Source organism: Sminthopsis crassicaudata, chromosome X (assembly GCF_048593235.1).
Source record: "Sminthopsis crassicaudata isolate SCR6 chromosome X, ASM4859323v1, whole genome shotgun sequence".
Classification (NCBI taxonomy): Eukaryota; Metazoa; Chordata; class Mammalia; order Dasyuromorphia; family Dasyuridae; genus Sminthopsis; species Sminthopsis crassicaudata.
Window position 1 is genome coordinate 3,700,293 of NC_133623.1, and position 22,579 is coordinate 3,722,871.

Sequence of the window (22,579 nt, forward strand, 5' to 3'; positions counted from 1 at the left end):
GCACCAATCAATACTCTGGTGCCCTGTTTATTCCTGCCCTCATTTGAAATTTCTTCTTCCCAGTTCTCTATAGCTCACGCTTGAGCTGGACATATTTTGTCTGGTTGTCTTTTTGGATTCGGATATAGTTGTATCTGTGCAACTTTGCATGACTGTTTTTTACGAGGTAAATAGACACAGGTCAAAAGCAGAGAATCTGAGGCCATATCTGTCTTATTTGATTTGTGTCTGTCACTTAGGACCTGCAAACATGGACTTGCTGCCCTGTGACGTGTAACTTTTCTTTTCATAGCTAAAATGTGGAGCTTGCGGTGCCATCGGACACATGAGGACAAACAAATTCTGCCCTTTGTATTACCAAACCAATGCTCCGCCTTCCAACCCTGTTGCCATGACAGAGGAACAGGAGGAAGAGCTGGAAAAAACTGTCATTCCTAATGATAACGAAGAGCTTATCAAGGTGGAAGGGACCAAGATTGTCTTGGGAAAGCAGCTGATTGAGAGGTAAGGGGTGACAAGGCAGGGAGTGACTGGAGTTCAGCGGTATGTTCTCAGCATGTTGGGCAGGGGTTCGGAGGGCTGCAGTCAGGGACTGGTGGGGGGGAATCAGTCACCTGCCCTTCCTTCCATCGATCCACTCTTATACCCAAAATGCCGTGAGAGGCAACTGCTAGAGTGGCTGTGGGATCAAGTGCCTTGGGCTTATTAATCTGCCTTTGCCTTTGTACTTTGGCACTTCTTTTTCTGAGCTTCAGTTTCCTCATCTGTCAAAAGAAGGGGTTGGATTCAATGATCTCAGAAGTTCCTTCCAACTCTAGATGCCCACATTTTTGAAAGGACCCTGCCCTTAGCTACCACCCGATAGGAGAGGATAGAGCAGCATGTATCTTAAGGAACTCCAGTGCATTTCTCCACCTGGCTTTTGTCCTTAGGGAGTGAATAAAGAATGTCACGAAGAAGCAAACAGTTCCTTTTTTTAATGGACCTGTGAGCTCGTCAGGGTAGGTGCTTCCTGCCGACCACACCTCAATCCATGGTACCCTCCGTAGCTGAGCTGGGTCACTCAGTATACAGGAGGCCTTCCTTGAAGGCTTTGCACAATCTCTGGGTACCAGTGCAGCACTTAGGCTGTCCATCTGTTATCCCTTGCTCTCCTTGAAACAAAACCCCGCCTTTTTAATACCACTATTTTTCTGGTGATGATGCTATATGGCTGTGAATGATGGAATACTACAATCTCTGAAGAAGGCTGCAGCATATTACTAATGATGATTCTCGAGCAAGAAGTGGCGTAAAAGATTGCATCCAGGAGATATGTGGTTGGAAAAGGAGGTAGGCCAGTCACATAGAAGGATAGAAGGATAACAGAAGCAGGCGTAAATCTATAAAAATCTAAATCTATTTTAAGTATAAATCTAAATCTATTTTAAATACTTTAAAATATTAGTATATATTTTAAGCTAAGATGTTGTGTTTTTTTTTTTAATTAAACTTCAGCCTTCTAGAAAAGCCCAAATAGCCAAACTAGCTACACCATCTCTCAGCCTCCCTTCTGAGCTTTCTTAGTGTACCTGCCCACATAAGACCCAGCTGCAGTCTGTATGTATCTATCCTCATTTTTTTTTTTTTTTTTTTTTTTAAACTTCATCCAACACATGTACGGTACACCCTTGGCGGGGGGCGGGTCATATGGCATAGTTTGCTTAAGCATTTCCCTTTTGGGGGGCATTTGGGTTGTTTCGGGTTTTTTTGTTATAAGTAGCATTGTTTCTGAAGATCTGTGTACAACATAGCCTTTCTTGGGCTCCATCCTCAAAAGTGAAATTGTATTCTAAGTAAATTAACAGTACAGAATGTATTAACAGCACTTGCAGTGTTGCCAGGTAAAACAATTGTATTCAGGAAAGGAAATGAGAACCATCCTGAGGCATTTGGCAAAAGTCACCTATGGGAGGAGAGCCGGGGTGAGACCTGACTGAATGGGGGAGGGGAAGAGTGTGGCTTAAAAGAAGCTCCACCTTCAACTTGGATTTCTTCTTTTATTTCTGTGTGGGTTAAGGCTTTTTTGTCCCCTTAAGTTAGAATCATAGATTTTAGAGTTGGAAAGAACCCTAGAGATCATTTGATTCAACTCCTCTTTTATATATGGAGAAACTGAGGCCTAGAGAAGCCACAGTTTGCCCTGTTTCTTTCCTGTTAAGGTACAACTACTGGAAGGTCCTGTCCAAGCTGAGTCTTGGAAGAAGGATGTCTGTGGGGTTTTAGTCTTAAGGGCTCTTCCCCACCCCCAGACCTATTTTTTAGGCCTTTCAGAAACTTGGGGGTGAGGGCTTGGTGGTGGTCTCTGAGTGCCATTAGTGAGCATATGCACTACTCCCCTGCGTTGTTTTTTATAGTGCAGATGAGGTTAGAAGGAAATCGCTGGTTCTCAAGTTCCCTAAACAGCAACTTCCTCCCAAGAAGAAACGACGAGTTGGGACTACTGTTCATTGTGATTATTTGAATGTGAGTCCCTATGTTCTTTCTTTTGTGTTTCTCACTGTGCCCTTTACCCTTTACCTATTGCTTTAGACCTGAGCCTTCAGGCTTGGCCTGAAAGAATATAGTCACACTCTTGCATTTTAGTCTTTCCGAAGGGGCACACCTGCATCTGAGCTTTCTACCTTTTGATTTCTAGCGCCCCCATAAGTCTATCCATCGACGACGGACAGATCCTATGGTGACCTTGTCGTCTATCCTGGAATCCATTATCAATGACATGAGAGATCTTCCAAATGTGAGTACTTTAGTAAATACTCTAGTAAATACAGAGGCAAGATGGCAGAACCCCATTCTTCTGTGTGACCTCGTCTGGGGGCGGGGAGATGCTTGTGGCTATTGCTTTCTCTAAAATGACATCAACAAAGCTGGATATTCCATGGTTTTGCAAGTACAGAATTGAGTGGCTTTGAAAATAGCACAGCTTCTTGAGAAGTTGCTTAAATTGGCCATGGGGAGGATGGTGTGGGGAGATTTGATTCTGAGTTTAGCTGCTTGGACTTTCCAGCCTAGCTTTTAGCATTATTGGCATGTGGTGCCAGTGATAATTTGGTTGGGGCGGGGGGGGGGGGGGGAAGCAAATATTATCCAGACTTGGTCCTTCTGGAAAGGTTCCTTTGAAAACTGGTGCTGATTAGGCTTCTGGGACATGGGAAAACCTTTAGGGCAGAGTTCAGTCCAAGAACCCCTGGGCGTCTCTCTCCCATCTATTGCTTCTTTCCATTGGATCGGCTCGTAGTCATTGCCTGTTGACAGGACTGTTGTGATCATTTCCTGGTCTTCTTGCCTCTTGGCTTCTGTTGCGTCAAGAAAGTCCTGTAACTCTTCTCTTTGCCTTCATTAGCTCCCCCAAAGTGGAAACTCCAAAGCCTTGTATATGTGGCTCTACTCTGTCACCAACCTTTGACTCATCCTCCACGTCGTCTTTGTCATAGTCAAACTGTCCCCTATGTTTTTCCTCATGTTGTCCTCCTTGTCTAAAAAAGCTTGACCCTTTCCCCATTTCTCCACCTTGTTTTAAGGATCGGTTCACATGTTCCCTTTTTCACGGACACTTACCTTGTCTACCCCCTGCCGCACTTCCCCATATTGGACAAGTTTCTGACTCTCTCCCCTCTCCTCAGATTGCTCCTAATGTTTTTGTCTCACTCTTTGTTTTATATTTAACATGGTCTCTCTTAGAAGAGTTATGGGACCTACCTTAACTGCTCTATTCTTTGAGGTCAGAGGTTGTTGATTTTTGTCTTTGGGTCCCTCATCCACAGCCTAATTTTTATTTTTTAATATGATCAGATATAATATGATGCCAGTCTTCTGCAGAGTCAGTGTTGAAGTGTTGTCCAACTGAATTGCTGGTTCTCATTTGCACAGACTTATCCTTTCCATACACCAGTGAATGCAAAAGTTGTGAAGGACTATTATAAAATTATTACCCGGCCCATGGACTTGCAAACACTTCGTGAAAATGTTCGTAAACGCCTTTACCCATCCCGGGAGGAATTCAGAGAGCATTTAGAGTTGATTGTGAAAAACAGTGCGACATATAACGGTAAGGACCACCAGCTCCTTCACTGGAAAAAAACATTGAGAGGTCAGCTGGTTAATCTTTTTTTTTTAAACAGTATATTAATTTTCCACTTACATGTAACGATGGTTTCCAACATTTTTCTAAGGTTATACACATAGTCATTTTCAATATATTTCCATATGAGTCATTGGGAAAGAAAAATCAGAACAAAGGGAAAAACCTCAAGAAGGAAAAACAAAAAACCCAACAAGGGTGAAAATACTATAATTCGATCCACATTCAGTCTCCATAATTCTTTCTCTGGATGCGGATGGTATTTTCCACCCCAGGTCTATTGGGATTGTATTTGGGATTGCTTTGAAGAGCTAAGTCTGTCACAGTCCATTGTTACATAGTCTTGCTGTTACTGTATGATGCTCTATTAATGAAATTATGGATCTAAACCACAAAAAAGACCCCCAAACTACCCCAGAAAACTTTTAGGGTAGTCAAGTTAATCTGGTCTAAATCCTTGGAAGTAGGCAATCACTCTGAAGGTGATATCCACTTGATCTTGGGCCCTGTGTTCCCTGTAGGATTCACTGACTCTTCAGACAGATTTTAGGGGGTTATAAGTTCTTTGAGATACATCATCCAACAGCTCTTGGATGCTATGGACTGTTTTTGAAATACCAAGTACCCACCCACAAAAGCTTCTAGAGTGTTAGGGAGCTTAGCACCGTGGACCATAAGACCCATTGCTAATCCTCATGAGAACTAAAATCACAAGTGAGCCCTTATGTATAGGTAACATCATTCATCGCAGATTTGAAAAACCATTATCTGATGTTGCTACTAAAGCAGCGTGCTGCAGCATTACCGTGAGCAAGAAGAAAACGGGAGACCTAGTGAGTTAAGAGAGAAGCATCAGTGCTAGAGATTCGGTCTCACTTTGTGCTGCCAACAGGGCAGCTGTGGAAGGCCCACCAAGAGCACTCTTTACACGTACTTCTCTACTGGTATACCTATCTTCCTTAGGGGGATGTTCTGAAGAAACCGTGCCAGAGCTATATACTAGTATGAGAGCAGATATGCCAGCTGCCAGCCTAGCCAACTTCTTGGTCATGTCAAAGAATGGTTGATAAGCAGGCTGGTTTTTTATATGCTGGGCTAAAGCGGGACGATTGAGATCAGAGTACAGAGTGATTCATTTGGAGATATTGGAAAGGCCAGCTTTAAGCTGTTGTATGCTTTTGTAAATAGTTTGGAACCCAAGCCCCAAGCATTATCTAAAGCAGCAGGGGTTCTTTACCTTGTTTATGTCATGGACTTCCTGGGCAGTCTGGTGAAGAAGCCATTGGATTTCTGAAAAATCACATTTTTAAATTTAGCACAGAATACAAAGGATTACAAAGGAAATCGATTCTGGTGATATCCTCTGGTGACAATATTAAGAAATAAAAACAAAGCATAAATTCACAGATCTCAGGTTAAGATCCCTGATCTAGACCAACTCAGTATGCAGGAGTCATAAATGGGAGGAAGGAAGGGCTTTCAATAAGTCACAAACATCACTGAGCATCCAGCACATCGCCAGGCTTTGTCACAGGGCCTCTAGCCACAGAGTTCATGTCCTATGTGCAAGTGATGCTCACGGTGTCTTTTTAACAGTAGCCCTTCACAGTCAGAACCGCCATTAGTGCTACTGCCTTCGTACCATAGTGAGTGAAGTAGAAAGCAGGCCATGTTGCTAATGTGGAAATGTTTTGCATGTCTATGTATCTGTAAGAGAATTTTATTTTTATTGCCTTAATGGGTAGGGGAAGAGGTGAGGGAAGGGAGAGAATTTGAAACTGAGGGGGAAAAACTGAGCTATAAAAAGAAAGAAAGAAATCAGGCCACATTGTGTGGCTCCTGAGGGTTTTGTAACGATCCTGACTCTTAGAAATCTCCTGCTACGTTTACAGGGCCGAAGCATTCACTGACTCAGATCTCTCAGTCGATGCTGGATCTCTGTGATGAAAAACTGAAAGAGGTAAGCCATTGTTATTGTGGGAGGAGGGGGCAACGGGATTTATATGCAGAGAAGGCATATAATGCAGATATGATGCATTGATGCAAAAAGCCAGAGGGGGTGGGAGAGTGGGAAAGGCAGGAGAGTGGGGGGGGGGATTGGAAGAGGGACGATGGTGGGGGGGCATGGGAAGAGGGACGATGGTGGGGGGGCATGGGAAGAGGGACGATGGTGGGGGGGCATGGGAAGAGGGACGATGGTGGGGGGCATGGGAAGAGGGACGATGGTGGGGGGGCATGGGAAGAGGGACGATGGTGGGGGGGCATGGGAAGAGGGACGATGGTGGGGGGGCATGGGAAGAGGGACAATGGTTGGGGGGGCATGGGAAGAGGGACGATGGTGGGGGGAAGCAATGAATATCAGAAGTCAGCAGGTGCTGAGAGATCACAGAAGGATAAGAGCAAGCAGGCTGCACACCCGAGCCGTTACCATTCTGGACATCTCGTAACTTACCTTTCAGAAAGAAGATAAGCTGGCCCGCTTAGAGAAGGCCATTAACCCCCTGTTGGATGATGATGACCAAGTGGCATTCTCTTTCATTCTGGACAACATTGTCACCCAGAAGATGATGGTGGTCCCAGACGTAGGTGGCCTCTGTTCTGGGCAGTATGAGGATGGTGCAGGGGTCAGGGGCTACAGTCCTTATTGCATGTGGGCTTGTGTTAGACAGTTGATTCAATCATAAAGATGATTAGATCATTGGCTAACAACCTCACCCAAACCCAAAGTGGCCTAGGGGACCACGTGACAGGAGAGAGAGATTCAGGAACTGGTTGAATGACTGGACCAAAGGATGTTGATTAATAGAGTGAGTTCAACCTGGAAGGAAGTTGGTAGTGGTGTGCCATATACAGATGAAGGCTGTATCTTCAGCCCCATTCAATTCAACAAACATCTGTTAAACCCCTACTGTGTGCCAGCTCCTTTATTAGGAAAAGGCAAAGTGCCCTCAAGAAATTTCTATTCTACTGGGGGAAGCAACGTATACACTGATAGTAAATGTGAGATATGTGCCAACTAAATACACAAAAGTCATTTCTGAAGGGGCTGGGGGGAATGGAGAGGGAGCTGCCATCTAAGAGAATGAGGAAAGACCTCCAGGAGGAGATGGCACTTCAGTTGAGCCCTAAAAGGACTTAATGGTCCCCAAAAGCAAAGTTCAGTCTGGAGAACGTTCCAGCTTTGGGGAACACACAGGTGCAAGGTAGAATGTCAAATACAGGATGTCAAGTCTACGAGGGGGACCGTTGTGCCATCGCGGAGGGCAATGAGTGAAGGTAGGAAGGGCTCGATTATGGGCCAAGTCTGGTGCTAAGACTGAGGGGGTGAAGAGAAAAGGCAGACAGTCCCCCCCCTTGAAGGGATCCCATTCCAGCAGGGAGGCAATATATAGCAAAGGTTTTGGTAGCAAGTCAGATGGGAAGAAAGGGCTCATGGTCCTTAGGCTGGAGCACAGCTCAGGCTTTTCCCCTAATGTCATTTTCACTAATGAAATCATCTCAGTTTATGTGGGGAAGTCATTAGACAGGGCCAAAGACTTTGGTAGCCAGCACTTTGCTTTCTGGGTCTTTGGCTCCTCCAGGAGTGGTCAGTCTCCAGGCTGCCTCTCCCCAGGGTTTGTTTCTCAGGAGGAAGGCTGAGAGTACAAGGCCGGAAGCATCACTCTTCTCAAGGCTCTTGGATCCAAGGTCCTCGCTTGTCTCCATTAGGGTCTGATTGGTAGACAAGATGGTGGGGGGGCTTTGATTTTCTTGGCTTGTGTTGCCATTGTTTCTCTCTCCAAGTGTCTGGCAGCTTCAGTTAGGCTGGCTAACTTGCCGTGAAGGTGGCAGTTAGTGGAGGTGGCTGGCCCCTTCTCTATAGAAGCTGACTTCCTGGATAAAGGCAGCATGGACGAGGCTGGAAACAGGGCGGTGGGGGGGGGGGAGAGGAATGGGGTGCTACCATTGCGTTCAATATGCTTATCACTTACTCAGCACTAGAAGGATCTTTAGAAGTCATCAGGTGGTAGTCTTCTCATTTTACAGATGAAGAAACTGAGGCCCCAGGAGGTAACATGACTTGTTCAGAGTCACAAAGCTAGTTTTCCTGACTACTACAAAATGCTGCTTCACATAGAGATTGGCAGACATGTTAGCTTCTATGCTTATGTATGATAGGAAGCTTGGAGAAATAGCTTATACTGCGACTGAGACAAGAATTAGGAACTGGGTCTAAAAGGGCCAGTAACATTGTCCTGCACTTTGGTATAGGATGGGAAAGAGAACGAAAATGTTCTCATGCAAAAGATCTGCAAGTTTTCAGTTGACTATAGGATTCCTAAGATGCAAAAAAATGATCAAAAAGGCATAATCGCTTGATTTTACATTCTAAGGATGATGGGTACAAAGGAAAGTTCTGGACAAAATTCTCTAGTGAAACTTGAGGAGGAAGAACATTTTTAGATGCGGAAATCAAGGAAGATTACCCGGAGGAGATGGCATCCAAGATGTACCTTGAAGGATGAGAGATTAGAAAAGGTGCCCATGAAGAGGGAGTGCATTCCAGGTTGATGTGACCTCAGCAGGGAATGTGAGGGGATCCCATGTCAAGTTTGGGGGCACAACTGGAATGGAACGAGGATGAAGGGCTTGCAATAGGGAGACGAGGCTAGAAAGGCTGGGTGGAATCAGTTGGTATTTCTTTTTACATGGCAAAAGGGATCTGCTGGCGTTTGTCTTTTATTTGAGGGAGCCAGAACTGAACCTTTCGGTTACTATGGCAGATGTGTAAACAGGGGAGAAAAGGAGAAGCAAAGAAAATTATTTTAGGAGCTCTTAGAATTGGCTAATTTGTGTCAAGGGCCTGATGTGCCTATCAAGTGCCGTCTGACGTGCCCTTAGGCCCAACTAATGGAAGCAGTGTACAATTAGAGCTATGATAGCTCTATTGTCCTCTGCCCTAGTCAGCCCTCAGCTGAAGTACATGCAGGGTTCAGGTCTAGTCACCACATTTTATGAGGTCCTTTGATGAGTTGGAGCATGCCCAGATGGGGGCAATTTGGTAAGAGGGCAGGAAACCAAGTTCTGTGAGGATGAGTTGAAGACAGTGAGAATCCTTGCTCAGAAGAGATGACTACAAGGCTTGTCATTTGGAAGAACCCTCCCCTACCCAGGCACTGGCCCTTGTCAGTCGGTGTGGCGAGGCCCAGCATTCAGGGTCAAGGAAGGGCTCCTAGGGTCATTGCCACAAGTTCGGGAAGGGGGTCTGCAAGGAGTGGGCCTAGTTCCAGTGACTGTGCCAGAGAGCGCTCCTTGCCTGTAGAACCCGGACTGACAAGTGGCATTTAAGTGGAGGGAAAGTCTTAAGCCTATGAAGCCAGATGGTTCTAGCCATTCCCCAAGTAGAGCTGGCCACCTTGTGTTATAGTCAGGTCCCTATCCTTGTGAGCGTTCAAGTAGCCAGATGACCACTTAGCAGGGATGTTGTTCTAAAAATCCTTATTTCAGGGAAGAAGAGAGCGAGGCAGTCTCCAAAATCCCTTCTGATGCTGCGATTCCAGCATTCTTCCTGATTTCTTGGAATGTAGAGAGCGTGTGAGGGGAGGATAGGGGTTCCTGCCATGTGGTGGCCCCCTCTGAGGCACATAGCTCTTCCATGGTAGTCCTGATTGGCAGTTTTTATGGCTCTTAGCAGAAAATCGTCCACGATAAGCTGGCAAGCAGCTAGTATCCCAATGGAGAGACTTCCACCAGAGACTGCCTTTGTTAACGCTGCTCTGGTAATGATGAACTAGGTTCTCCCTTCCCCTTGTGCCTCTTAGTTCATGGGCCTGTTCATTCTGAGCATCTGCTCTTTAGAAATCCAAAACTAAGCTGGAGGACGATTTTCTGGTTTGGCCATGAGAGGAGGGGTGGTCAAGATTAACAGAAGAGCAGTAGGTCAAGCCAGTGTAAAGTAGAAGGTTGCTTTGAGTTACTTGTTTTTCTCTTTCCTCTAGTCTTGGCCATTTCATCATCCGGTGAATAAGAAGTTTGTTCCAGATTATTATAAAGTAATTGTCAATCCAATGGATTTGGAAACCATCCGCAAGGTAAGGGGGCTTTGAGATGGCAAGATACCTTTGGAACTTCCTGCTTCTAAGTCTGTATCTAACTGTTCGGTTCTTCTAATTATAGAATATTTCTAAGCACAAGTATCAGAATCGGGATGCCTTCCTGGATGATGTAAACCTTATCCTAGCCAACAGTGTCAAGTATAATGGTAAGTTTTTCTAGGGGCTTTCCTGTGAGATGGGAGGATTTAGCTCTTCCCCAATCTCTTTGGGACCCAGAGTTCTATTGCTAGACATGGCACAACCTCTGAGCCCCTCTGAATGTGGTACTCGGATCAGCAGACCAAGATAACCTTGTTTCTGGCTGGTCCTCTCTGGTTGAGGAGGGAATGGTTTTCCTCCTGAATGCTTGTCTTGCTTAGTGAAAGCCAGAAATCAGCATGGTTCTTGGTGGCCTTGCCTCAGCACCACCTGAGATCCCTTCTGAACCACCCCCCTCTCTTTAAATATCTAATGAATGGCGTGGCTAAGTGGACTGCTCTGGGACCAATGTGGCCACGTCATCTTGAGTTGACCCACTCTTTAGGTGAGGATTACTGCAGAGCCTGCCAAGGATAAAAAAGAATGTCCTCTGAAAACCTATTTTAGGAACTGCCAAAGCCATCTTGCCCCACATTTACTCATAAAGAGATGCCTGTAAAAATGGCCTGGGAAGATGCTCTCAAAAGTGCAGCTTAGAGTTGAAGATTCTGGCTGAGACGGCAGGGACAAATGGGAGGTTTCCCTCCCTGACAGGCAGCACCTCGAAAGTAAAAGTTTCATTTGCTAGTGCTAGTCCCTCCTGCCTAAAAGCCCAGGAAATCAGCCATTATCTTCACCTACCTTATTCAGTAAGCAGTCACGGATCCCCTGGGGAGCTGCCCCATCCCCACCCACCATGGATCCTGTGAGCCCTTCCCCCTCCTGCTGTGCTTTTTTGTGAACTTTCACAGACAGGTAGAAGCTAAAAGCAGCGCAGGGTGGCAGTTTTATAAAAATCAGAAGTCCAAAGCTAACCGGAATGCCACATGTTGTCAGTATTTTACTTTCTTTTATTCTCTTCTGCGTCCTTGCTAGGATTTCAGCTTCCCCCTAGATGTTTTGGGGGCGTTTACCTTTATTGGCTTCCATGAGCATGCCTTTGGTAGTCAGCTGTCTGATGGGCTTTAATAGATCTGTTAATAAATTTAACAAAACCAATAAAAGGTTGGTAATCCCTCCTTCAAGAGTTGTGCAAAAAAAAAAAAAAAAAAAAAAAGGCAATTTAGTGTGTTAGGGGCAAGGTTGGAAATCCTGATAACGGGAGCTGAGGGAGCAAATGACTTCCTGTCAGAAGTCAGGCCCCCTCATGATTAGGGACAGTTTTTCCCCAGAGTTATCACAGGTTACTGCCCGACAGCCCCCAAATCCTAAACCTGCTTAGGGAGGAGAATTCATGCATCCGTTCCAAGAAACCTGCTGCCCTCAGGGAACTTCCACTACATGGAGCCCATGGAAACAGAGACAATCAGTAGGTGGCCATCTTGGCCAGAGCTTTGCTTCTGAAGGTAGTCCAACTCTGTTCATTGGGCTTATGGAAATGCGTCACAATTCGCTCCTAAACTTTAACTCGGGGATCCCCAAGAAGTGGGAATGCTCCCCTAAAAATGTAAGAACCCATATTTTGGGAACAGTGGTGATAACCCCTTCTTCCCTCCTCCCCCTTCCCCCCCAAATTTGGGATGGCTGGGAACTGTTTAGGACAAGCACAAAGGTCTGTGGCTTCATCAGTGAGTCTCCTGTTGCTGCTCCCTAACCCAGGTTGGCCACAGTATGTTTAGCATCGCCTCATTTGAAGCTGGTGCTAGTATCTTGAATTTACTGATAAGGAGACTGGGGTACGGAACTTTCTGAGTGACTTGCTAGGAGGAGTCGGAGGCTGGGTTCAAGCTCAGGTTTTCTTCAAGTCTAGCAATCCAGCCACTGCTTAGTGTAGGATCTAAATTTGCCTTATTACAATTTTAGGAGATGATCTTATTTTTTATTAGGTGTTGGGGGGGTGTCATCCCCCCAGAGGGCCTTTCACTAGGCTGGGCCTCTGCTGTCAGACCCTTTGAGTACTCAGGAACTCTTCCGAGCCATCCTCCAGGGCACACCTCAGCAGGTCCATCACCAGCCTTTTCTTTTGAAGTGGAAGAGCCCTGGAACTTCCATCTGCTTCTCGAGATCCCCCTCATAGCCCTGAGAATTAATTAGGGAACCTATTAAAGGGCAGACGGGAAGCACACACCCAGCAGTTACGAACATGTCCCAATAAATTAACACAGAATCTCTGAAAACTGAAAGGTCCCTTAACACCATGTAGCCCCGAGGAAAAGGGAGTCCCACTGAGATGGCTCCGGGGCCCCCCCATGGAACATTGGAACGGAGGTCCCTTGGCTCCATCGCCAAGAATCGCCTTCCTCTTCGTTCATGCACAAATTTCCTTGGAAAGATGGTAAATAGCTACTTGGCCCTTACAACCCCCAGTGGATAAGGTTTTCAACAATGTAACATCCTTTTTGATAGTCCCTAGCATGTGTGCAACATTTGAAACAAACTGATCCTTAAATCCACTCAGACTTGGAGCGAGGTCACTTTAACCAAAAGAAATACAGTGTTGCAGGAAAAGGGTAGGTTGGCAATCAGAGCCACTTAATGGCATTTTGTGCCAAGAGAAATTACATTTCCGACTCTCGTCTTCTTACAGTAACTTCAATGGCTGTTTCTGAGCTCTTTTCATTACTAGAGAAAGCTCCCTTTCAGGGAAGACCTTCAGCCATTGGAAACAGGCACCTTTTGGGTACAATGTAGTTTTCCGAACTTGTCTTAGGAGGCTAAGAATGGGGCAGCCAGAGAACCTGAAGCCAGACTTTCCCAACCATTTGGAGTCAAGATTTTTCAAAATGCCATGCCGGAGCTCCTTTTGAGTTTTTGTTTTTTTGAAAGTCAAATAGACAGGTAACCTAAGTGACCCATGCTTCAGCTTTTCCCCATTTGTTCTACCCAGTGAACTGTATTGAACTAGATTAATCTCGATTTTGAGTCCAGATGATTTCCTTCCAGCAATGAGTTACAAAAGACCAGGGTTATATGGTCAAACTTAGTTTCTTGATTAATGTGGTATGGAAAGCACACCTGGGCTATTTAAAACACACTGGGATAATTCCAGCTTTGATTCGGGGTGGGGTGGCCGGGAAGGGTCGGAGCACCTTGCTGAATGAGGGCTTGCTACATGGGCCCAAACAAAAGAACCTATTGGTCTTTGAATAACTCAATTTAGGTTGGATCTGAAACAGATCACATTTTTTTCTTTTAGTGAAACAGAACTATTGGGATTTCCATCATCATGTTAAGTTACTGGCCAGGGGAAGTTATGTGGTTTCCATTTAGCAGGATAGCAGTGGATAGAGGGCTAGTTTAAAGCAAGTTCAAGTTTCCAAAGGAGGTTCCAAACACGTGGCTACTGACAGTTTATGTTTTGCGGAAGCCCCTCAGGTATGTCCCAGGTGTAGATTCTATACCCTCATGACAGGTTCAAACTATTCCCCAGGCCCAGATCTGTGCATGTGGTGCTTTTAGCTCTTGTTCAGGAGGCCTGATGTCTTTATTTGAGAACCCCGGGATCTTGGCACTTGACCTACGTTCTATGTAATAATATCACTCAGGATGTCTCTTCCTTTCCCCCAGTCTTTCCAATCACTTGATAGCCTTTCTGAGACTAGTTGTTATCCAAGAATTTGCTGGGTAGATTTCTGACTGAGCACTGAAGAAGTCCATATGGTTATTCCTTAAATATAGTTTCTAAAAAAAAAAAAAAAAAAAAAATTTATGATGCATGTCAACAAAAATACATCTCTCCCACACCTTTACCTGTCAGAGTGTTGATCTGTTTTTATCTTGGCATAGGAGGAGAAGGGGGGGGCAGGGGAAGAAAATAATCATTTATATATGGCACCTTTAAGGTTTCCAAAGTATTTTACATATATTACCTCATTTGACCTTCACAACCCCATGAAGCATGTTATCATCCTCATTTTACAGAGGCTGAGTGACTTGGCCAGGGTCACACAGCTTCTGAAACAGGATTTCTATTCAGGTCTTCCTGACTCCAAGCCCAGTACTCTATTTGTTGCATCACCTCAGTGCCTCTAATTGAGGTTAACTGTCTTAGGAGAAAGGACATTAGGTAATACTATTTGAGGAATGGTTTTTATAATTGGATTAATGGGACAACATATAATAACGAAGGCCAATTATTTAGATAAGGGAGTTGACAAAATCCCCAAATTTTGTTGAGGAAGTGTCAGTACTAGAGTTTCCTAGAAGTTTGTCTCAGTAAGTCACGGAGTAGGATCTGGGGGTTCATCTATATTTATCATATATGAAATTGTCTTAGAGAGAGGTCTTAATCTTATTCTCCCTGGTCATATAGCCCTTTGTTAGTTCCAACTGAGGGTAGCCAGAAGTGTTTTTGCTTAACTAAAGCCTTTGGATCACTTATTGGTAATGCGTGTCCCTCTGACTAGAGGCACGGAGCATGTATGTTAACAGTCCTTTTTAATCTTGTTTTATTTTGGTGACATTGGAGATGACAACAGAAATGAGATTCAGTTCTAAGGGAACCCAGCTTCCTAGACTGTTGTCAGAGTTGCCAGTTGATCTGAGTGAGGCAGCTTTTTAAGGAAGACTATTAATTTCTAAAGCAATCTGGACTTGCTTTTGGGCCATGTCTTAACAAGAAAGAAAAAAGAGATCGTGTACGTTCCCCTGTATCTTCAACTACAAAGCAGCCCATCCTTCGTCACCAAAATATTGAAAGTGCAGGGTTTTCCTCTTTGGTACTGGGGGTGAAGGCACCAAATGACTATTGTGTTTAGAGAGTAGTGTTTGAAATCACACAGAAAGTTTCTTTTCATCCCGACAGTTGGACGCTCCCAGATGAGGAGTGGACAACTGCTGCCAACTGGTAATGATGAGGTTCCCTCACTTGATATCAGCCAGAACTATACCCTCTAGGCTACTTAGTAGCAGATCAGCTAGGACTATATCCTCTAGGCTACTTAGTAGCAGACACAGGCACTTCCATAATTCCTTAGAATTAAATTGTTATCCTAGATCTGGCTAGGGCCAGAGCCAGTTAAGGATTTCTTGTCTGCTTGGGAAACCACAACAGTAAAACCTTAACATCTCCAGACCTAAATTGGCTAAAACATTCACTTGCCATTATGGCCATTCTTCTTAAAGGCAAAGTTATTATTTTACATAGATTCAGGAGATGATATCATGTTCGTTCACTTATTTTGGTGACCAGAAGGTATTCCGTGCAGCTATTTTAAACATTCCCCTGCTGCAAACTCAAATCTACTTCCCTTGGGAAAAAATTGTTGGAGATGTTGAAAGTGTGGTCACCATTTTTCATATAGGGACTTTTAACTTAGGGAGTTAACAAATACACTTTGGTTTCCGCTCAGTAGTCTTTTCCAGGTCCGGATGGGCCCAGGTAGTCTCGGTGTATCTTGTCATTCACTTTCTCCAGTTGATCTGTCCTTCGTTCGAACTGTGAAGCCACAACTAAACCCAGCATTCTAGTCAGCCCCAAGAAAGTCAAGGGTAATAGATTTTCCTGCCCTTTGTCTCATGGCTCTGAATAGTTTACAAACTCTACTATGGTTATCCTTATCAAAAACATCTAATCCCAATTTGCACATGGTAAATTAAGTAAGCAAAAGTAGCTGTGGGCCCCTGCATTCTTGGGAGCTTAGAATCTCTAAGACTGACAAGTGAAAACATTAATAAAGAACTACAGGCATAGGAACAAATGTGTAAACAGGTACTCTTTGACATCAGAAAGGCTTAAGTGGCTTTAGTGGGGTGATAAGTGAAGTTCTGGGAATTGCATGTGGGGTGTGGGGAATGGAAGAGGAATCTTCTCATCTCATTTCCAATTAGGGTTTCTTGGAGGAGATGGCATTTTAGAAAGCTTTTGGATGGAAAGGAAAGGGTTTGGCAAGCTGTGTCCAAACACATTTCCATGTTAGAAATGAGGGATTTGAGCTACAGAAAAGTTGACATGTGTAGAGTCCCGATTTCCTCTCTCACTGGTGAGGGCTTCATTCCCTCTTTGGATCTGACTCAAGCAGGAGAGATAACAATGCTAGGAGAGCCTGCTGCCTGCCCGAGCCTTGTGGGAGAACTGCATTAGGCTTCACTGTCAAAGGGCAAGCGTTTCTTAATAATCCTCTTCTCTTACCCTCCCAAGTTTTTGAGGGCCCATTGGCCACAAGAGGTGAGGACCCTGCAGGTTCCTGAATTGTTTAGCTTCTCGTCTCAGTTGGAGTATTCCTCCTCTGATGTGATTCTGCCTCTACTGGCACTGGGGAATCATTGACTCGAGAACTGATGGCATTGTCCTGTCATTTGGGTCCGTGTTAGAACATAGTTCTAACAGACATGGTTCAGTGTATCTCAGAGGATTTTTAAAATCTTTCAAAGGCCATCTTCAGAGGAGTTTCTGACCAAGGTGGCTAGAGGATTTGAGGTTTACACACACAGACGATCTCTCTCTTGTTCTGATAAATATTGGGGTCCAATGCAGCAATGATCAATCTAGGCAGATATTCCTGTCCTTTTATACAAAGTAACAGGAAGCATCCACACTCAAATGGAGAATTTTGTTAGCTGACGAGCACCTCCAAATAGTGAAGCTAAATGCCATGCTTGAGGTCAGAGGCTCACAGAGTTAGGGGCTGAAGGGATCCCAAGGGTCCTTTAGTCCCACTGTTTTGGTAGAGGAGGGAACAGGCTCTGAGAGGAATACTGAGTTGTCCAGGGTCACAAAAGTAGTTAGTGGCAGAGGGTACTGAGACAATAATGTGGTGCTGGTGGTGATTTGAGCGCACTGATGGCAGCCAATGTTACAGCTTTGTCCTTTGTGGTTACAGGTTCTGATAGTCAGTACACCAAAACCGCTCAGGAGATCGTGAACATCTGTCACCAGACTTTGGCGGAGGTAAGTGCCAAGTTTGCTTCCCTGGCCTTCAGCTGGGAAAAGGGTTTGACATTCTTAAGGTACTGAAGTACATTCGGATTGATTTTTCTAGTATGATGAACACTTGACCCAGCTTGAGAAAGACATCTGTACAGCTAAGGAAGCAGCTTTGGAAGAAGCCGATTTAGAAAGTCTCGATCCGATGACCCCGGGGCCTTATACTCCACAGGTGAGTGAGGACCAGGAATCCTCTGGATTCTGAACTGACTGGTCTTGGATTCAATCTCCTCTCATTGCTCCCATGTGTTTTCTGGTCTTCAAGGCCAGGCTAAGTAAGCGCTTTGGTTGATGGCGATCTTGCTGAATTGCAAAGAGGACAACCATAGGGCTTGTGGGTAAAGAGGGGCTCTGCTTTCCAATGTGTACTGTTGGAGGCTGCCAGCCTCTTAACTGCTTGCTGTGGCCAGAGCCTCTTCCTCGAAATTCTCTGGTACTTTTCTGTCCCTGGATTGGACTGTTTTCTGCTCTCTTATGAGGATTTTCTTTCCTGAGGAAATGAGCTTGGTGGCTGTGGGGCCAGGCTATCCCGCTCTAGAGCCCTCTGGGTCTCCCGGCTGCCCATCTCCCTTCTCTCTGAGAACTGCACCCTTGCTTTTTTTCTGTCAGCCTGAGCCCCAGGCATCTTGATCACGTGGGGATGAAGGTGATCCACTCCTCTTATTTTGACTCATCCTCGGCTATACTTAGCCGAGCTGTAATGCCAGGAGGCTGGCATACTGGGAGGGTAGGAATTAGCAGAGTGATGTTGGCTCTCCTTCTGGAGTCTTTTAAAGAGTTATTTTAAGTTTCTGCTGGCTTTCTAGAGGCTTGATTATACTTTAAAAGAAACTGGTGGGGCTGCTAGGTGACACGGTGGATAGAGCACCAGTGCCCAAGTTGGGAGGACGCAAGTTCAAATGCAGCCTCACTTATTTGCTATGTGATCCTGAGAAAGTCACTTAACCCCTTATTGCCTCCAAGAGAGAAGGGGGGGAGGGTAGGGAAAGAAAGAAATTGGTTACACTAGTTTATTTACACTGATTATTGGTTAATTTTTTTTAACTCTTTGCAAACCTCATCAGGAATTCTTATTCTGTCCAAGTTGCCCTCTGTTTCCATCTTTTTTTTTTTTTTTTTTTTTTTTTTTGGTACTACCCAAAACAGCCCATAAAAAGGATTCCATATTCTCATTTGTGTTGAAATGGCATATCCAAATTGTGTCGGTCAGCCCTGACCTCCCAGACTTAAGAAAGGGAAGGCCGGAGGTGATGTTCCAAGCCAGAGCCCTGCCCTGATGCTGCTCATCTTGCTTATGGGCCTTTGGGCGTGTGTCAGATGCCCTCTTGAGAATGGGCTCCAAGCCTTACGGACTTTGAAAGGCTTCCACCCCTGGCTTTCTTTTTATCGTGATTCCCTTTAGAATCAGGCTGCCACTTCTTTTTCTTCTGAGAAGGCCCAAATGTCAGGTTCTCTGCAACTTTTTTTATTTTCCCCTCCTAAAGAAATGTTACAAGATGTGTTTTGTACCACAGCCTCCTGACCTTTATGATACAAACACATCTCTAAGTATGTCTCGAGATGCCTCAGTATACCAAGATGAAAGCAACATGTCTGCCATGGACACACCAACGACAACCCCAGAGAAGCAGGGGGTACAGGTGAGGATGGTTCCCTTCTAGAAATGGGTTGTTAGCCATGGTAGGCCTCTAGCCTTTTGGCTCTCTGCAAAGAAAACCTGAACCATGGACAGAAAAGTGGCAGGACACATGACTCCCTTCTCCACTGACAAGAATCAGGTCCCGGGTCCCATATAGATCCCACAGCAGAAGTGCAAGTGATATTTGAATTTGCGAAAAGTGTCTCATCGTCGGAGTGACCTGATGTACGGCTCAAGGAAATGCTATAATTTGGTTTCTTTCTTAGGGAAGAACAGACTTGGGGGAAGACTCACCCAGTTTCAAGAGCTGACTGAAAACAATATTCTCGTAGGTGGCAGGAGGCCAGGAATCCTAACTTTTTTTTAGGGTTCACAGTGAGAGGGATGAGAAGCCAAAGCGGTCTCCTTGATCATCTGCTTTGAGCTGGATAATTCGGCCTAAAGAAAGCTTATGATTAAAAAGAATGCTTCCTCTAACATTTACATAGGAAGAAGTTGTAGGAATGGGCCAGATAACCCACTTGTGTGCTGGAGTGTCACTCTAGACTTGGGAATCTCTTCCACAGAAGCAATTCAGGGAAAAGTGCACAGATCCTGAGCTCTGTGAACAGCTCTCACTAGTAGAGGGGTTGGCCCACCTGTTCTAGGTGGCCACTCCTTCTGCTGGCACCCCACTCAGTGGTGTGCTCTCTGTGTTCCTTATTCAGCTGTATCAGGGCCGTGGTAGGGTGGGCGAGGAAGACTCTGCTATAGAGAGTGAAAGGTTTGAGATGGTGGAGGTGGAGGAGGAGGAGGATGGGAAACCTAAGCCCCATCGAATATGCCTCTAGAAAGTGTCTGGCTCTTTGTACCCTTATGATAGGAGTGCCATCAATGCAGGGCAGGCCAAGTTTCAAAGTGACAGCAGCAAGCCAAACCCAGATCATACAACGGAGTAGCCAGCTGAACAAGCATGGCTCACCCCAGTACTTTGTTCTTTCTGTGATGTTGGCTTCTGGTCTGTCACTCACGTCCCTTAACGTGAATTTTGTTGTCTGTCTCTGTGATACAGGAAGAAGATGGGGATGGTGACCTTGCGGATGAAGAGGAAGGGACCGCACAGCAGCCTCAGTCCAGTGTCTTGTATGAAGATCTGCTTATGTCTGACGTAGAGGATGAGGAGGAAGATGCTGGGAGCGATGATGAAGGAGATAATCCTTTTTCCTGTAAGTCTTGCTTTGCTCCCATATGGCTCACCATAGCAACCTTACAGCCACACTGGGAAGCTGTTGAGATAGCGCTTCTCTTCCCTGAGTCTTGTTGCTCATCCTGTCATGAACAGATAACATGCTACAGTCTGGGGGAAGATGCTGCAGAAGAGGTGCTAAGAATGGGAGGCAAAAAAAACTGTGGCTACATAAGCCTAATTTGAATATTGGCCCAGGCCAGGTGTGTAATGTGTCCAATATGGCAAAGGGATAAAGAGCAGATACGTTGCCAAGGGTAAAACAGATGGAAGTCAGCTACTGGGGGAGGGGGGAAGGAAATTAATTCAACTCCAATTTTCAAAGTGCAGATCCTGCATTTGTCTCCCAAGAGTCTGGCACGGGAGAGCCCCAAAGGAAGAAATGAAAACAAGTTATATATTGGAGAGGCTCTTGGGCCAAGCTAGATAAAAAGTGCTGGCTCTGGAGAGCTCTTCCTCCAAGGCTTAAAACAGGGTAGGGGAGCTTTGAACTGTCGCTTTTCCATCTGCACAGCTATCCAGCTGAGTGAGAGCGGCAGCGACTCAGACATGGAATCTGGGGGAATGAGACCCAAGCAGCCCCACGTGCTGCAAGAGAACACGAGGATGGGCATGGATAACGATGAGAGCATGCTGTCTTATGAGGGAGACGCTGGAGAGGCCTCTCATGGGATGGAGGACAGTAACATCAGGTAATGGGCAGTAGCAGCGGCAAGAAGGGATGGTCAAGAGGGGTCCTTTGTACCCTAGTGTCCTATCGTGGGTCCCAAGGGCACAGCAGTAAACTCTCATTTCTGCAAAGTGGCAGCAGGGGTGAACTCTTCCATCCAAGCTCCTCGCCCATAAAACCTCCCCCAAACATGAAGTAGTCATGAATGGGTTATGGCAAGTGGGGCGGCATTTGTGGTCAGCTCTGGCCTTTGGGTCTCTGGGGGGAGGGGGAGTCTCTTTACTCATCCCAGGGCAGCACATGGGGGGAGGTAAGGACGTGTCCTGAGTTCCAGAGTTTAGTTAGATGAGCCTGTGACTTTCTCTCCTCAGTTATGGAAGCTATGAGGAACCTGACCCCAAATCGAATACTCGTGATACCAGTTTTAGCAGCTTAGGTGGATATGATATATCAGAAGAAGAAGATGAAGAAGAAGAAGAGGAGCAGCGTGGTGGACCAAGTGTCCTCAGCCAAGTTCATCTGTCTGAGGATGAGGATGATAGTGAGGAATGCCACTCGATTGCTGGAGACAGTGATTTGGACTCTGACGAATGAAACTTCTTTAGGAACTCTTTGGGATCTTAGCTTTCCCTAAATCTGTAAATATTGTGTACAGTGTCTAATTGAGCCACCAGATGACCAGGTTAGACAGTTTTCTTTTTAAATTATTCACAAGTATAATAAAGCTTTCCTCCTTACTGGGTTGGATATCATCGTTTTATTGGCCAAAAATCCCTCTCCATCTCGTCTCAAACTTCCCTAGACCCTCTGGCTTTATTTATCAGCACTGGCCAGTTTTCCCACTGAAGCTAGCTGTGGCAGTAGGAGGACACTTAGTAAAACACTAGCTGGCTTTAGGAGCTTTTAGTAGCTCAGCCTCTACTCCTTGGTTGGACCACCGAGAGCCACTCCTACAAGGCAAGCCTTTTGCTTACTTTTTTTCAACTCAACACATCCCCCAAATGACTGTTTCCAATCTGACTCACTCTTCTCCAGCCTCATCACAAGCCCTCTGATTGGCAGTAGGACCAGCCTGGCCTTTTGTATGCCACCTCTTTCCTGCCCTCCTTCTCAGTCAAAGTCTCTTGGTCTCCACTTCTGCCCTCTTTGAACTCCTTTGGCTTGCTATATCATGCTTGTTCTCAATCTCATTGCCTTGTGCTTTCTTCTGGACCTCATTCTGCCCACTGTCAAACGCCTCTCACATCTTCCTTGCTAGCTCCTTTACTTTGGCCCACAGGGATGCTCAAGTCTTCTTCCGTATCCTAATTACACAAAACAAACCCAAATCTTGACCCTGTGACCATCTCGCCTCCTTTTCTTTGTTGCCAAACTTTTAGTAAGAACAGTCTACACTCATTACTTCCCCAACTAGTCATTCCTCAGCTGGCATCCTTTCAGCCAATTCATCAACTTCTTCTTGGGCCTCTTTCTGCCTGATCTGCCTCCATTTGCCACCGTTGACTACTCATGCATCCCTTGCCTTTGGCATGCCCTATCGTCTCCTTTCGTAGCTCCCTAAATGTTGGATGCTCTTCAAGGCTTTGACCTCGGGCTTCTTAATTTGCTGTCTTCGCCCTCCCTTGATAATCTCCAAAGTGCCTGGCACGTCAGCAGTCCTTTTTGGGCTCGTAACTTTTTGATTCTATCCCTTGGCTGCAATAGCAGATGATAGCTGAAGCTCAAAAAGGCCGCCCCTGAGAAAGACAGTACTTTCAGCTAAACCAAAGCCTGATACCCAGGAGGTTT

At 45.5% G+C, this 22,579-nt stretch overlaps 1 protein-coding gene across 3 annotated transcripts in view; it reads left to right on the top strand.

Moving 5' to 3' along the window:
* TAF1 (TATA-box binding protein associated factor 1) overlaps positions 1-21,538 on the top strand; it is a 38,402-nt gene extending 16,864 nt beyond the window's left edge. For all 3 annotated transcript variants that reach the window (XM_074276996.1, XM_074276997.1, XM_074276998.1), the window contains exons 25-38: positions 293-504; positions 2,397-2,505; positions 2,678-2,776; positions 3,910-4,087; positions 6,013-6,080; positions 6,580-6,702; positions 10,099-10,191; positions 10,277-10,361; positions 17,154-17,221; positions 17,313-17,429; positions 18,772-18,897; positions 19,948-20,101; positions 20,636-20,813; positions 21,163-21,538. In XM_074276996.1, coding sequence (XP_074133097.1) covers positions 293-504; positions 2,397-2,505; positions 2,678-2,776; positions 3,910-4,087; positions 6,013-6,080; positions 6,580-6,702; positions 10,099-10,191; positions 10,277-10,361; positions 17,154-17,221; positions 17,313-17,429; positions 18,772-18,897; positions 19,948-20,101; positions 20,636-20,813; positions 21,163-21,385 — 1,833 coding nt within the window. In that variant the 3' untranslated portion in view covers positions 21,386-21,538. The remainder of the gene's footprint in view (positions 1-292; positions 505-2,396; positions 2,506-2,677; positions 2,777-3,909; positions 4,088-6,012; positions 6,081-6,579; positions 6,703-10,098; positions 10,192-10,276; positions 10,362-17,153; positions 17,222-17,312; positions 17,430-18,771; positions 18,898-19,947; positions 20,102-20,635; positions 20,814-21,162) is intronic.
* The last annotated feature ends 1,041 nt before the right edge of the window (positions 21,539-22,579 follow it).